Raw genomic sequence first — 13,037 nt, forward strand, 5'->3', positions numbered from 1 at the left:
ATTAGATACATAAGTTACACATTATTCTTTATATGTTAGATATGGAGGAGAAGATAGACATCTTTGCCCCTTAAAGAAGGCTGTTTCCTGTTATTTTAGCACATAGCCATATTTGCATGGATTCAGTTACAATGGAATCAGTGATCATTTGTATAGGGAGAATATACATTTTAAACCTTTGCCTAACACAGTTCTCCACACTACAGTAGTTGGATTTTTTTGTTTATTTGTTTGTTTTGTTTTGTTTTTTTGAGGGTCTTGCTCTGTTGCCTGGGATAGAGTGGTTTTATTATAACTCACAACAACCTCAAACACCTGGGCTCATGTGATCCTCCTGCCTCAGCCTTCCAAGTAGCTGGGACTATAGGCACACACCACTATGCCCAGCTAATTTTTCTATGTTTTTGTAGGAATAGGATCTCACTATGCTCAGGCTCATCTCTAACTCCTGGCCTCAAGCTATCATCCAACTTTGGCCTCCTGAAGTGCTAGGATTATAGACTTGAGCCACTTAGCCCAGCCAATAGTTATTTCTTTTTGTAAAAAGCAAATGGATCGACTGGGCGCGGTGGCTCACTCCTGTAATCCTAGCACTCTAAGAGGCTGAGGCAGGTAGATTGCTCAAGGTCAGGAGTTCAAAACCAGCCTGAGCAAGAATGAGACCCCGTCTCTATTATAAATAGAAAGAAATTAATTGGCCAACTATATATATATATTAGCCAGGCATGGTGGTGCATGCCTGTAGTCCCAGCTACTCAGGGGGCTAAGGCAGGAGGATCGCTTTAGCCCAGGAGTTTGAGGTTGCTGTGAGCTAAGCTGACACTATGGCACTCTAGTCCGCGCGACAAAAGTGAGACTCTGTCTAAAAAAAAAAAAAAAAAAAAGCAAGTGGATCAAAGTATGCTTTTGGTTCTCCCTTGGGCTTAAGGGTAACTCACTGGTCAGCGGCTCCATGGAGGACATCATCGTGTGGTTGTTACTCATTGCTCCACTAGCTTCTTGGCTGGACACTCTTTCTACATCTTCCTGGGTTGGTGTCCTAATGTCTTTTTTCCAGAGGATTAAAGCCAGACTCCTCTGACCATAATTCTTGCCCTCTTTCAGTGGGGTCTTGGCTGAGCTCCCCAGGGAGCCCTCTCCAGCTGGGTGCTGTTCCTCACAGCACTTGCTTTTGCTTTTCTTAGGCCTGTCCTTCCTTGTCTTTGAATTGCCCTGCCCTTCACACGTCCACGTCCCTTACTTTAAGATTTATTGTTGTAGAACATTTTCAGATAAACATAGAGGTTTTTACCCAGAATGTCACTGGTATGTCCTGTGTCACACTGTCTCTTCTGCTTGTGAAATATTCTAGTCATTTGTCATGTGTCCCCAATACAGGATTTGTGCGTGGTCAGAGTGCCAGGCCAGAAGGCGATGGGAGACCTTGTTCAAGTCTAGGGTCTGCCATGGACTTAATGTGAAACCCTAGGAAAGGCTGTTGAGATTTTCTGCTGAACAAAGTTTAGGAGTTAGACTAGCTCTCTAAAGTTTTTTTGAGCTCTAATACATCTTCAGCATTTGTTTAAAAAGTTTAATCAGTCACTTATGATATAGTTAATGGGAAATGATTGTTTCTTTTCTTTTTTTTTTTTTTTTTTGAGACAGAGTCTTGGCTTGGTCACCCCAGCTAGAGTGCAATGGCCTAATCATAGCTCACTGTGACTTCAAACTCCTGGGCTCAAGCAATCCTCCTGCCTCAGCCTCCTGAGTAGCTAGGGGTACAGGCAGGTGCCATAACACCTGGCTAATTTATCTATTTTTAGTAGAGTGGGGTCTCGCCCTTGCTCAGGCTGGTCTCAGACTCCTGAGCTCAAGTGATCCTCACCTTGCCCTCCCAGAGTGCTAGGATTACAGGCATGAGCCACTGTGCCTGGCCAAGGGAAGTGATTCTTTTAAAACAAAGTGAAGAGGGAATATATAGGTCTTTGTGCCCTTATGATAGTTTGTATGTATAGGATGTATCCATAACTTTTATCTCTAGTGATAAAAGAGACACAATAAAATCTATGTAATTTAAAGAAATTCTGGAGTAAAATTTGCCTCTACTATAGGTTTTGTGGGTGCAAAGCAATGAACTTTTCTTCCAGAGATGTCAAAGCAAATTTTTTGTTTGTTTGTTTTACATTTGATAGCCTCCAAGTACTAATATTACACATTTCTTTTTCTGGAAGGAAACTTTAGGATATGGCATATGTGAGGTAAGATCTTAGCATCTTAAGACGAAGACAGTGCCGTGCCACATTTTATTACTTGATTTTGTTCTTTGGTAATGTAATTTTTTTTCCTTTTTGTCTTTCCTTTCTCTTCTCTGTAGTCAGAAAATGGGTAAGAAGAGTCGAGTAAAAACTCAGAAATCAGGCACTGGTGCTACAGCAACTGTGTCACCGAAAGAAATCTTGAACCTGACCAGTGAACTGTTGCAGAGTAAGTGCCTGTCGAGGCCCTCCCTGCCCATGTCTGGCGGGTGTGCCCTTCGCTCCTGTGTGTCTCCGGTGCCACGTGTGAAGCTCCCTGGGGTGGGGAAGCACGGGTCGAGGAGCTTGTGTCACGTCCAGCTTATTAGCTGTGTGACCTGGGCAAGTTACAGAATTTCCTGAACTCCTCGTCCCTGTCTGTATAGGGGAGATTCTGGTACCTGTTGGAACTTCATAGCTGTTAATGAGGCGTGGATGAAACAGCAAATGCAGAGCTTCTAGCACAGCCACCCAGGACACAGTCTTCCCTGGGGACCAGTGGGCAAGAACAAGCTCTGCTACTTTTTCCCAGTGTGGTCTCGGACAAGTTACTGAACCCCTTTGAGGCCCAGGGTTGTAGATAATTACCTACTGTCTTAGGGAGCACAACGAGGACCCTGTGAGATTTGGTATGTGAAGGTGTGTCGGGGGCTGTCAGCCCAAGGCGGGTCCAGCACGCTTCTTAGAGAGCAGGCCTTTGGAGCTGTGCCCCTGACTGGAACTCTCACCTTTATTTTCAGTGATTCAGTTAGTAACGTTTCTGATTTTCACTTGCTAAAATTTGAGAATTCTTGGTTCAAGGAAATGAAATATCTATTAAGTGCCTGTACTTGCTTTAGTGAGTTAGTATAATGTGGTAACTTTTTAAAATTTTACGTTTAAATTAGTGCTGTGTATGCCTCAGTTTTAGCTGTGATCATTCTGTTGACCTTTTGCCCCTTGTGTTTCAATCATGTGACAGGCTAAACTTCAAACAAAAATTTAGCTTTCCCTCCTTGATTGAAATCTGGCAGTAGCTGAGTCAGGGTCAGGCCCCTCCTGAGTGCTCCTCTGGACCCAGTGGGCCCCACAGAGTGCAGCTGTCCTTACCCCACATTGGCTGTCTCCTCCACTATCTGGGGCAGCTTGAGGACAGGCTTGTGTCTTCCTCACCCTTGTATCCCAGAGGCTTGGTCAGTGCTTATTGCTGCAAGACAAAGTAAGCTTGGTCAACCTTAACAGTTAGGAGTCAACACCTAGCCAGTTATTGTTAATTATTTGCCATGTATATTCTTTTCCTTAGAGACCGAAGGGGGGCGAGAGGTTTAGCAGGAGCATGGGGAGGGGCTGTCTCTTTACACGACACAATCATGTGAAAGGAACAGGCTGCCAACAGGCAGGGTGCCCAGCTGCAGCCTTCCAAACCCACTGGTCCTGATCTTGAGTGTTGATCTTTCAGTTCTGGGCCTACAGTAGAATCTTAGCTTCTATTTTAGCTGTGACTGTGCTATCTCATTTTGTAACTCCCCCAGAGTGCTAAATATAGTGCCGTACACATGGATATGAAACGTTTGTAGACTGATTGTCCTTATGTCCAATTTAACTGTTTCCCTTAGAGAGCCATTGTTATGGGGTTTAACTAAAAAGAAATGTTGACTTTTAATATTACCTTCTTTTTGCCATCTAGAGGAGTTTTGGGGAAATATTTTGCATTTTAGCTTAGCTTTTTAGATTTTCCTGTTTATAAGTGTATTCTGAGGAAAAGTTAACAGAGCAGCAAGAATAAGGTAGGTGCGATTAGGTTCTCACTCTGGGGTACCAGCTCACAGTTTAGTGAGGGGTGTTTCTGTGGTTTCAGAGGGCTTACATGCTGTGAAAAGTATCCTCACATTTATCATCATGGCTGTAGCATCTCTACCCTTTAAAACTAAACCGACCAGAGCAGCAACAACAAAATCCACCTCCTCTTCCTTCTGCATACTAGTGAGTTAAGTTGAAGGAGAGAAGTGTTTCAGTGCCGTGGCTCTTGTGTTACAGAATGCAGCAGTCCTGCGCCGGGCCCAGGAAAAGAATGGGAAGAGTATGTGCAGATCCGGTCTCTAGTTGAGAAAATACGGAAAAAGCAAAAAGGTAAAATTGCTGGAATGATAATCATATTTTAATAGTGTTATGTAGTAGAAACTTGGCTCAGTCAGAAAGGTTTGAGAGTAGTAAAGGTCTTAGTGTCACTGATGCCGTCTGAAAGGGTGTTGCAGATTGAGAGGGAGGTCACACAGGTGACCGTCAGTATTTCTCCCTTTCTGCAATGCTATTACCTGCTTGGAAAGGGTACTTATATTGAGCTTTAGGGGAAAAAAAGGTTTGTATCTGGGGGCTAAAGTGATAAAACTTTTATTTATTTTTTAATTATGAAACATATGTTTAAATCTGTTTTTCATACAGTATTTCCTTTTGTGTTTTAGAACAGTGCATAATACCATATATGGTCAACATACAAATATATGCCAATTGGCTAATGTATTATCAAGTATTTATGATTAATCAAACATATCTTGTTGAATAACAGGTATAGTTATATATATATTTATATTTATATATATATATATATTTTTTTTTTTTTTGAGACAGAGTTGCCCACTCTGTTGCCCAGGCTAGAGTGCCGTGGCGTCAGCCTAGCTCACAGCAACCTCAAACTTCTGGGCTCAAGCGATCCTACTGCCTCAGCCTCCCGAGTAGCTGGGACTACAGGCATGCGCCACCATGCCTGGCTAATTTTTTCTATTTTTGGTAGAGACGGGGTCTTGCTCTTGTTCAGGCTGGTCTCAAAAGATCTGCCTGCCTTGGCCTCCCAGAGTGTTAGGATCACAGGCGTGAGGCCTTTTTTAAGCTGTGTTTTTACAGGGTGCATTCAGTAGGCATCATAATGATTCTCATCCAGGCTGGTGATGGGGCTACTAAGTGTCAGAAACAGCTTGTTTTGTTTTTTTGTTTGTTTGTTTTTTTTGAGACAGAGTCTCGCTCTGTTGCCCAGGCTAGAGTGCCATGGCGTCAGCCTAGCTCACAGCAACCTCAAACTCCTGGGCTCAGGCGATCCTTCTGCCTCAGCCTCCCAAAGTAGCTGGGACTACAGGCATGTGCCACCGTGCCCGGCTAATTTTTCTACATATTTTTTTAGTTGGCCAATTAATTTCTTTCCAATTTTAGTAGAGACGGGGTCTCGCTCTTGCTCAGGCTGGTTTCGAACTCCTGACCTTGAGTGATCCACCCGCCTCGGCCTCCCAGAGTGCTAGGATTACAGGCGTGAGCCACCACGCCCGGCCTAGAAACAGCTTTTTCAACATATTGTTTTTTTCCTGTAAAGCACAAAAAGTAAAGATTGGTGTGTCATAAGGAGTGCACATTTGAAAGGATGAGGGCCTGTAGTCCCAGCTACTCGGGAGGCTGAGGCAGGAGGATCGCTTGAGCCCAGGAGTTTGAGGTTGCAGTAAGCTATGATGATGGCACTGCAGTCTACCTAGGGCTGCAGAGAGAGACTATGTCTCAAAAAAAAAAAAAAGGTAAGGAAAAACCTTCTGAGACTCCCTTTCTTATTGTCGTGAAAGAAAGTCAGAAGAGGATATATATGGCTTTTATTTGCCATCTTAAGTTGTGCTTTTCTTGCTCTACCATACACACCTGTAAACATGTAGTCTTTAGCGTAAGTGGTCTCAAACCCCAAAATAGCGAACAGCTTCCTTTCTAATGTGTTTATATCCACTAAATGGTGGCCCATGCTACCAGTCTCACCAAATAGGTAGCTGAAAAAATTTTGCATAGCCTGAGGCTCTGTTCTGAGTAGATACTGTCACTAAAGTTAGAGTATTTGTTACTTCTCAATGCATGAAAAGTAAATTCTGTCTTAGGCTATTCCTACCTCTGGTCATTTTTTGTCATTTAGCTGGTATCTTTGCATATCTAGTATGGCACAGCAGTGTGCCAGCACCTACTTCCTCACAGATCCAGTTACTGTTGCTTATATTGGGATGAGATGGCCACAAGCACCTGGGCTAGAGCCATGCCTCGTATTAGTGAAATTCCTGTTCTTCTCCTTTTATTCATCAAAACATAATGGGTTTTTTCTGTGCATGATTTTTCATCTTTTTGAATATTTCAAACATACTGAAAAGTCCAAAAGTTAATGCAACAGATGTCCAAGAGTCTACTACCCAGATTGAGCACATGCCAAAGTTAACTTGGTTCAAGTTCTCCTTTCCTTCTTTCCCACCTACTGGTCAGCTTCCCTTTACCACCCTTGGTCCTTAGCTTTATTTTTGTATTTGCTTTTAGGAAATAAAACATTACAGACATAACCAAAGCCTCGAATTTCTAGCCCATTCCATCCCTCCCTCCTGAGAGACTGTTCATCTTTTCTGGGCATGTTTTTCCACTTCATGTAACCCCATAAAAATATATGGTTCTAGTTGATATCTTAAAAATTTACATAAATGGTGTCATACTACTTGATTTAAAAAAACTCATAGTGTTCCATTTTGTGTTTCCTGTGGGCGCATCTAGAGCGAACTCCCTGCAGTTGCTCCACAGCGTCTCCTCAGAGACCGCACTGTTGTGCCCTCAGATCGGGGCCGCTCTGCTCCCCCGGCCCAGTCTCCTGTGTGCATGTGCGAGCTACTGAGTTTTGTTTTGGTGGGAATTTTGTTAAAGCAAATGTGAATATGAGAGATGGCATATTGGACTTCTAATGGAAAAACTGCTCTATAAATCCATAGTAGTGGTAATGCTGGCTTTTTTCCCCTTTGCCATCATATTAATAGTTCCTAATATTTAATGTTCATATTACCTGTTACCAGTAAATATTTCTCTGTAACTGACAGGGAGTTTAAGAGGTTAATTAGCCTTTTGTATCACTAGTTAATGTGTGTACTATAACTATTTGGTCATTAGTTTTGTTTATTTCAAGATTAGAGTGTTAAGACTATTTCCAGTGTTAGTTGTGGTCTGTTTTTATTTTCTGAGACATCTGTGAATGATATATGTCCTAAAAGTAGTTCTTGTTTTCCAAAACATGTATTAATACAGGTCTGTCTGTTACTTTTGATGGAAAAAGAGAAGATTACTTTCCTGATCTAATGAAATGGGCCTCTGAAAATGGGGCTTCTGTCGAGGGTTTTGAAATGGTCAACTTCAAAGAAGAGGGCTTTGGTTTGAGAGCAACAAGGGATATCAAGGTGAGTTTATAAAATGCTGTGTCAGGGGCCTACACGTGTGTGAACCATGCTGTGGTGGAGAGGGCACACGGCACGGAGGCAGCTGCCGTGGGCTCTTCTGAGCCCAAAGAGCCGCAGGCCATGTCCTCTCCCAGCTCCTCCTCCTGGGAGCCCTGCCTTTAACCTGTCACGTGAGGCAAGCCAGCTCACAATTCTGAGCCTCTGTTAGGAGACTATGGAACGTGCCTCACGGGATTTGGAAATTTAGCTTAAAAGGATGTGCACTTATGGTTTGGAGGGAGAGCTCGCAGGATCCTGTGATGGCTTGGAGGTGGGCTGGGTGGAGGACGGGCTGTGTGAGGGTGCTTACATGGGTAGCTGCCTGGCTGGAGGCACCATGTGCTCCCTCGGGGACGCGAAATAGACCTCTGCTGAGGGAGAAAAGCTTTCTGCCTACTCTTGGTTCTTCCTTCCACATGAAGGGAGCAGCAGTAACTTAACATTCCTGGCCTCTCTGTACCCTCATTCATGCCTCTTCTCAAGAGGAGGCATAATTTAATCTGCTTGCCGAGTTTGGGAGAAGGAACTGGGCTTAGCTTTTTTTCTTGGTGGCAGCTGGTTGCCCATACGCATTTATTCCTCTCCACTCTCTGCACCCCGTAGGCTTTACAGGGTAGGCCCACACGAGGGGAGGGCTGTGGGGATCTAGTTCTGCCTGTAACTAGGTGGGGGAGTCTGTCTAATTCTGGGATTCAGTAGGTGATATTTTGGATGACCATCTGTTGTATTCTTGTCTTTCTCTCAGTTGGTTCAGAACTTGGGTGGAGTAAGTGAGTGTTAGATGTTTGGGTCCCTCAAACTTTGAGCAACATTTTTGGTCAAGTTGTAGTTGACCTTTCATTGATACATTGATAACTACACACCAGTTTGTTAGATACCTGTTAAGTATCTGCTATGTGAATAGTACCTTGCTTGTTATTGCTCTAGGCTTCAAAAAAAAAAAAAAAAAACCCCAGAGTCTATTCCTTTATCATTCTTATAATCTGTAGTAAGGGATATGGCACATAAAAATAATTCATATAGTAGACATTGGTGAAGGCAGGATGTCACATGTTCTTCTCTAATTTCAGGCATGAAGCATCATTAGTGGATTGCTTCCCAGAATATCTTAGCTGTGGTCTGTCTTCACCATGTGCTTTTTATGGAAAGGAGGTTGGGTTGGTACTTAAACAACGGACATTTATTGCTTATAATTCTGGGAGCTGGAAAGTCCATGTTCAAAGTGCTAGCATGGTCTGGTTCCTCCTGGTTTGCAGACGGCGCCCTCTTGCTGTATCCTCACATCGTGGAGAGATATGTGAATGTTTTAAGCAGTATATGTACATAGAACATGCCAAAAAGAAGCATGTCATATTGCCAAAAAATGAGATAATGCTTTAAAAAAAATGAGTAAACCAAAGATTTTGCTGGTAACTGTTGTGTTTTAAAGACAAATATGTAGAGGAAGGAATGTTACTCTGGCTTCAAAAACTCAATGTAGGAGCAGTTCATGTTGACAGATTAGGGTTTTGATTGGAGGTAGAAGTTTTATTTTGTTTTGGTGTTAGAAATTAAAAATAAGTATAGCAGAGAATAAAGCACCTTTGTGCTTGTCTGCAAATGTTATATTTGCTTCACGTTAAAGTTGAAAGTCCCTTTTTGACTTTTTACCTTCTTTTAGTATATGTAGATTTTCTAATGGAAATAGGATTTTAAACTATTCTTCTCATTTTGCTATAACATAAGTGCTTACGTTTTAAAATACATTGGGCATTTAGAAATGAAATGCTGATATGCAAACCTTAAATTGTATTTCATGTATGATTGGGTTTCTGACCATAGATATAGTTGGATTAAAGATTGTAACATGTTTTGATGATTTTACCATTTTCTTATTTTTTTCCCTAGGCAGAAGAATTATTTTTATGGGTTCCACGAAAATTACTAATGACTGTTGAATCTGCTAAAAATTCAGTGTTGGGTGAGAATAATTTCTGACTGTTTGTTCAAGGCAAAGTGCAAATGACAAAAATTTATAAAATTCCCTTTTGTGGGGCTAAGGACCCCATTTGGTTTTCTCAGCTGGTAAAATATTCCCTCAACTATGCATTAAACATTTTCCATTTAATGTCAAAAGAAAGATGCACATGAGTTTAAATGTTAAAAAACTTCTTAGCTTTTGTAAATAATTATAACATATTTTGAATGAATACTTTTTAAAGAAGTTTGTGGAACTTAAATGATGTTAATTTCTGGGTTGATTCAGGGCCCTTATATTCTCAAGACCGAATTCTGCAAGCCATGGGAAACATCGCGCTGGCCTTCCATTTGCTGTGTGAGCGAGCCAGCCCTAACTCCTTCTGGCAGCCCTACATCCAGAGCCTCCCCAGTGAATATGACACTCCTCTCTACTTTGAGGAAGATGAAGTTCGGTATCTTCAGTCAACACAAGCTATACATGATGTCTTCAGCCAGTATAAAAATACAGCTCGACAGTATGCCTATTTTTATAAAGTTATCCAGGTGAGCTGCTGTTTACTGTTTAAGTGTATGTTGAACAGGGTAGGGAAGAGAGAGGAATTGATTGCGTAAATGTTTAATTTGACATCTTAAAAGGACACAAACGTTTTGCCTTTTAAATTAAAAGATAATCAAGTACATTCCATTGTTTCCATTTTCACAGAAATACCACTGAAAGAGAGTTGTATATCTCATTTCATCAGTGTCAGTGTTGATACAAGCAGCAGTTATTCTTGAGTTATTGAAATCACTTAAGTTTTCTAAAACAAAAGATTACAATGAAAATTTGAAAGTGTAGCTAATACAAAAAGATAATCTCTCTGTAAATTTTCCAAGAAAATGAAAGTCCATTTCTGTTATTAAATGTATGTTAGTAGTAAAATATTGACAATTAATTTAGTAAATTTTAACATGATTTGTTTTTCAAAATATGTATTATATATTATTTTAATTAGTTCTAAGCAAAAGTCTTGTATAGAAATCTCTAAAAGGCTGTGAGCATTTAAACTACATGTGATTACACCTTTCTGTATTTTGGTGGTGCATTTGCAGTTGAACAGCAGTTAGAAGGTTTAGGGCCAGTGCCACAGTTCTTTCAGAGCTGAGGGGGGTGACTTTTCCTCCTCTCTCTCTTCTCAGTCATTCAAGAATCAGCCCCTGGGCTGCTGTACCTGGTATGTGGCAAGTGGGCATGTGAACTCCTTGTTCCCGTGCCCTTTTATTTGGGCTATTTGATACCCTGAATTAGGCTTGATTTGGTTGTTTCCTAAATGGTCTGTCCCTGGTGTGTTTTATTTGCTAGAGGTGGTAATCTCATTTCATTGCTGTGGCTAATATTGTTTTCCATTCATTATTTTCACTTTACAGCATGCTTACTGCACAAGAATATTGTACACAAACTTTTGCCTTTCTCCCCACCAAATGCTTCAAATATGTCAAAAATTATATGACTCTTGTCCTCAAGTAGAAATCACTTTGTTTTTCTAAACCTTAAACTTTAGGAAGTTATTAAGAATGATCATGCGCTATAGCTTTTATTTCAAGTTTGCTTGATTTAAAAACTGTTGATGGGGCCACATCAGAATTTGCCTTCTTCATTCAGTGTATGCCCACATGCCTGCGGTCTAAAGTTTGGTGTGGCTCTTCGTGCCCTAAAAGGGTTGTGCTTTTTATTCCTAGTTCTCAATTGTGTATCTTTCATGACTCAGGTAAAGCTGCCTTTAGCAGATGTAAGTCCTTGTCATTTTCTGTTGTTGCACAGTGAATTGCAAACTAGTCTTTTCACTACTGTGTGTCTCAAATCTGGACTGTGACTAGTGGGCAAACGCTGGTAGCCTGCCCTGAGAGGACTTGATTCTGCTGTCAGGTTGGGCAGTCTGGAAGGATCACAGGTCTTCTGGTAACTGTGTGGCATGGATGATCTTTGGATATTTCATTGTGCTCACTGGTCTGTTTATTTTAGTGTTAACTAAGTAATGCAGCTGTGCCTCAGAATTCAAGGAAATTTTCAATGGCCTTGAGCCACTGAAATACTTTCTTTATATAGATGGAGCTATTTCATGTCTGTTTGTTTAAGAGCAAGGTCTCTTCATAACCCTCTGAAATAAACCCTCTTAGATGATGCTAATGATCTAAGAAGACTGAATTATGCCATATCCTACAACTCAGCAATTAGAGAACATTCTAAAAGTAAACTCTTAATTCAGAAGTTTTTCCAAGGTAATAAAATTCCTACATGACTAATAACAGTTTTATAACTTATAATGAATATAAATATATATATATTTTTGAAAGTTTTTAAGTCTATTAATCTTCTTGTGAAAAATCCAAACGATGGCGGCAGGTAACGTCACTGCAGAGTCTTTACTCCTTCGGCTTTTTGCCAGCACCAGCGTTGGCCTTTGCAGTCCCCCTGACTTTCTTCATTCTGTTCTTGCGTTCCTTTCGTTGCTTTCTTGATGTCTTTTTCTTCTCATACAGGCCATGCCTTGCAAGTCTATGTTTGGGTTCATTTTTCTTTGCGTAATCCAAGGAATCGTAAATCATGCCAAAGCCAGTTGTTTTGCCACCACCACAGTGAGTTCTGAATCCAAATACAAAGATGACATCTGGTGTGGTCTTGTACATTTTGGCTAGTTTTCCCCTAATTTCTGTCTTTGGTACTGTTGCCTTCCCAGGATGAAGGACATCGATGACCATTTGTTTCCTCTGAAGTAGTCGGTTGGTCATGAACTTCCTGGTCCGGATAGTTACTGTGTCGTTCATGATGGCGGTAGACCCTCAAGCAGCCAGGGAGGAAAAGAGCGAATATAAATATTTTTTAAAAAAACAACCACATTCTTAAAGTGTTAATGGACATATCTTTTTAAAGCAATTATTCATTTTTATTGAAAAATTTAGTTAGTCAATGTGGAACGTGGTATATATAAATGTAAAATTACCAGGTAATCAAGTGTTTGCACAATTGATTTTTTTTTTTTTTTACAATAAGGCCAATCTGAGTATTTCAAAAAAAATTATGATTTATAAACCAAACTGGATATTTTTCTGTCAGAAGTATCAAGAGAGAGAAAGATGTGTCTATGGTTAAATAAATAAATTCTCTTATTTTACACCACTGGTCCTCATTCAGTTAAAAGGCATTTAGCAATATTTGGAGACATTTTTAATTGTTGAATTGGAGTGGAGGATGCTACTGCCATCTAGGCTGGGGATAATGATAAACTTCTACAACATATAGGGCACCCCCCACAAAGGCATTTTCCAGCCCAAAATGTCAGTAATACTGGGGTTGAGAAACCCTGCTTTGTATTTATATACAGAACAAAGCACCTTAAAGCATTTTGAAAATCCCAATCCTTCCCTTCTAATGATTGGAAGCCTGGGGTCTGACTAACACTTGTTGTGAGGTTTTTACCTGTTTTGTCAGAAAGTCTCCTGAGCAGATCCCAGACCCTCCACAGACCCTCACAGCTGCATGCTGTGGTGACAACACCCTTTAGAGCACTTTTGTGCTTACTAC

The 13,037-nt window shown here is 40.9% G+C and overlaps 2 protein-coding genes across 3 annotated transcripts in view; one reads left to right on the forward strand and one right to left on the reverse strand.

The window, feature by feature from the left end:
* Positions 1-13,037, forward strand: part of SETD3 (SET domain containing 3, actin N3(tau)-histidine methyltransferase) — a 79,714-nt gene that overhangs the window by 13,144 nt on the left and 53,533 nt on the right. For both annotated transcript variants that reach the window (XM_012751722.2, XM_076003727.1), the window contains exons 2-6: positions 2,354-2,463; positions 4,290-4,382; positions 7,329-7,477; positions 9,404-9,476; positions 9,762-10,018. In XM_012751722.2, coding sequence (XP_012607176.1) covers positions 2,361-2,463; positions 4,290-4,382; positions 7,329-7,477; positions 9,404-9,476; positions 9,762-10,018 — 675 coding nt within the window. In that variant the 5' untranslated portion in view covers positions 2,354-2,360. The remainder of the gene's footprint in view (positions 1-2,353; positions 2,464-4,289; positions 4,383-7,328; positions 7,478-9,403; positions 9,477-9,761; positions 10,019-13,037) is intronic.
* Positions 11,809-12,340, reverse strand: LOC105864075 (small ribosomal subunit protein eS24-like). Its single transcript, XM_076003728.1, has one exon. The coding sequence runs from the start codon at positions 12,278-12,280 to the stop codon at positions 11,879-11,881; it is 402 nt and encodes a 133-aa protein (XP_075859843.1). The 5' UTR covers positions 12,281-12,340; the 3' UTR covers positions 11,809-11,878.

Source organism: Microcebus murinus, chromosome 6 (assembly GCF_040939455.1).
Source record: "Microcebus murinus isolate Inina chromosome 6, M.murinus_Inina_mat1.0, whole genome shotgun sequence".
In the NCBI taxonomy this organism is placed as follows: Eukaryota; Metazoa; Chordata; class Mammalia; order Primates; family Cheirogaleidae; genus Microcebus; species Microcebus murinus.

What these genes read in the sequence shown, in the direction of transcription:
- LOC105864075 (XM_076003728.1), bottom strand. Translation starts at nt 12,280, where the DNA reads ATGAACGACACAGTAACTATCCGGACCAGGAAGTTCATGACCAACCGA.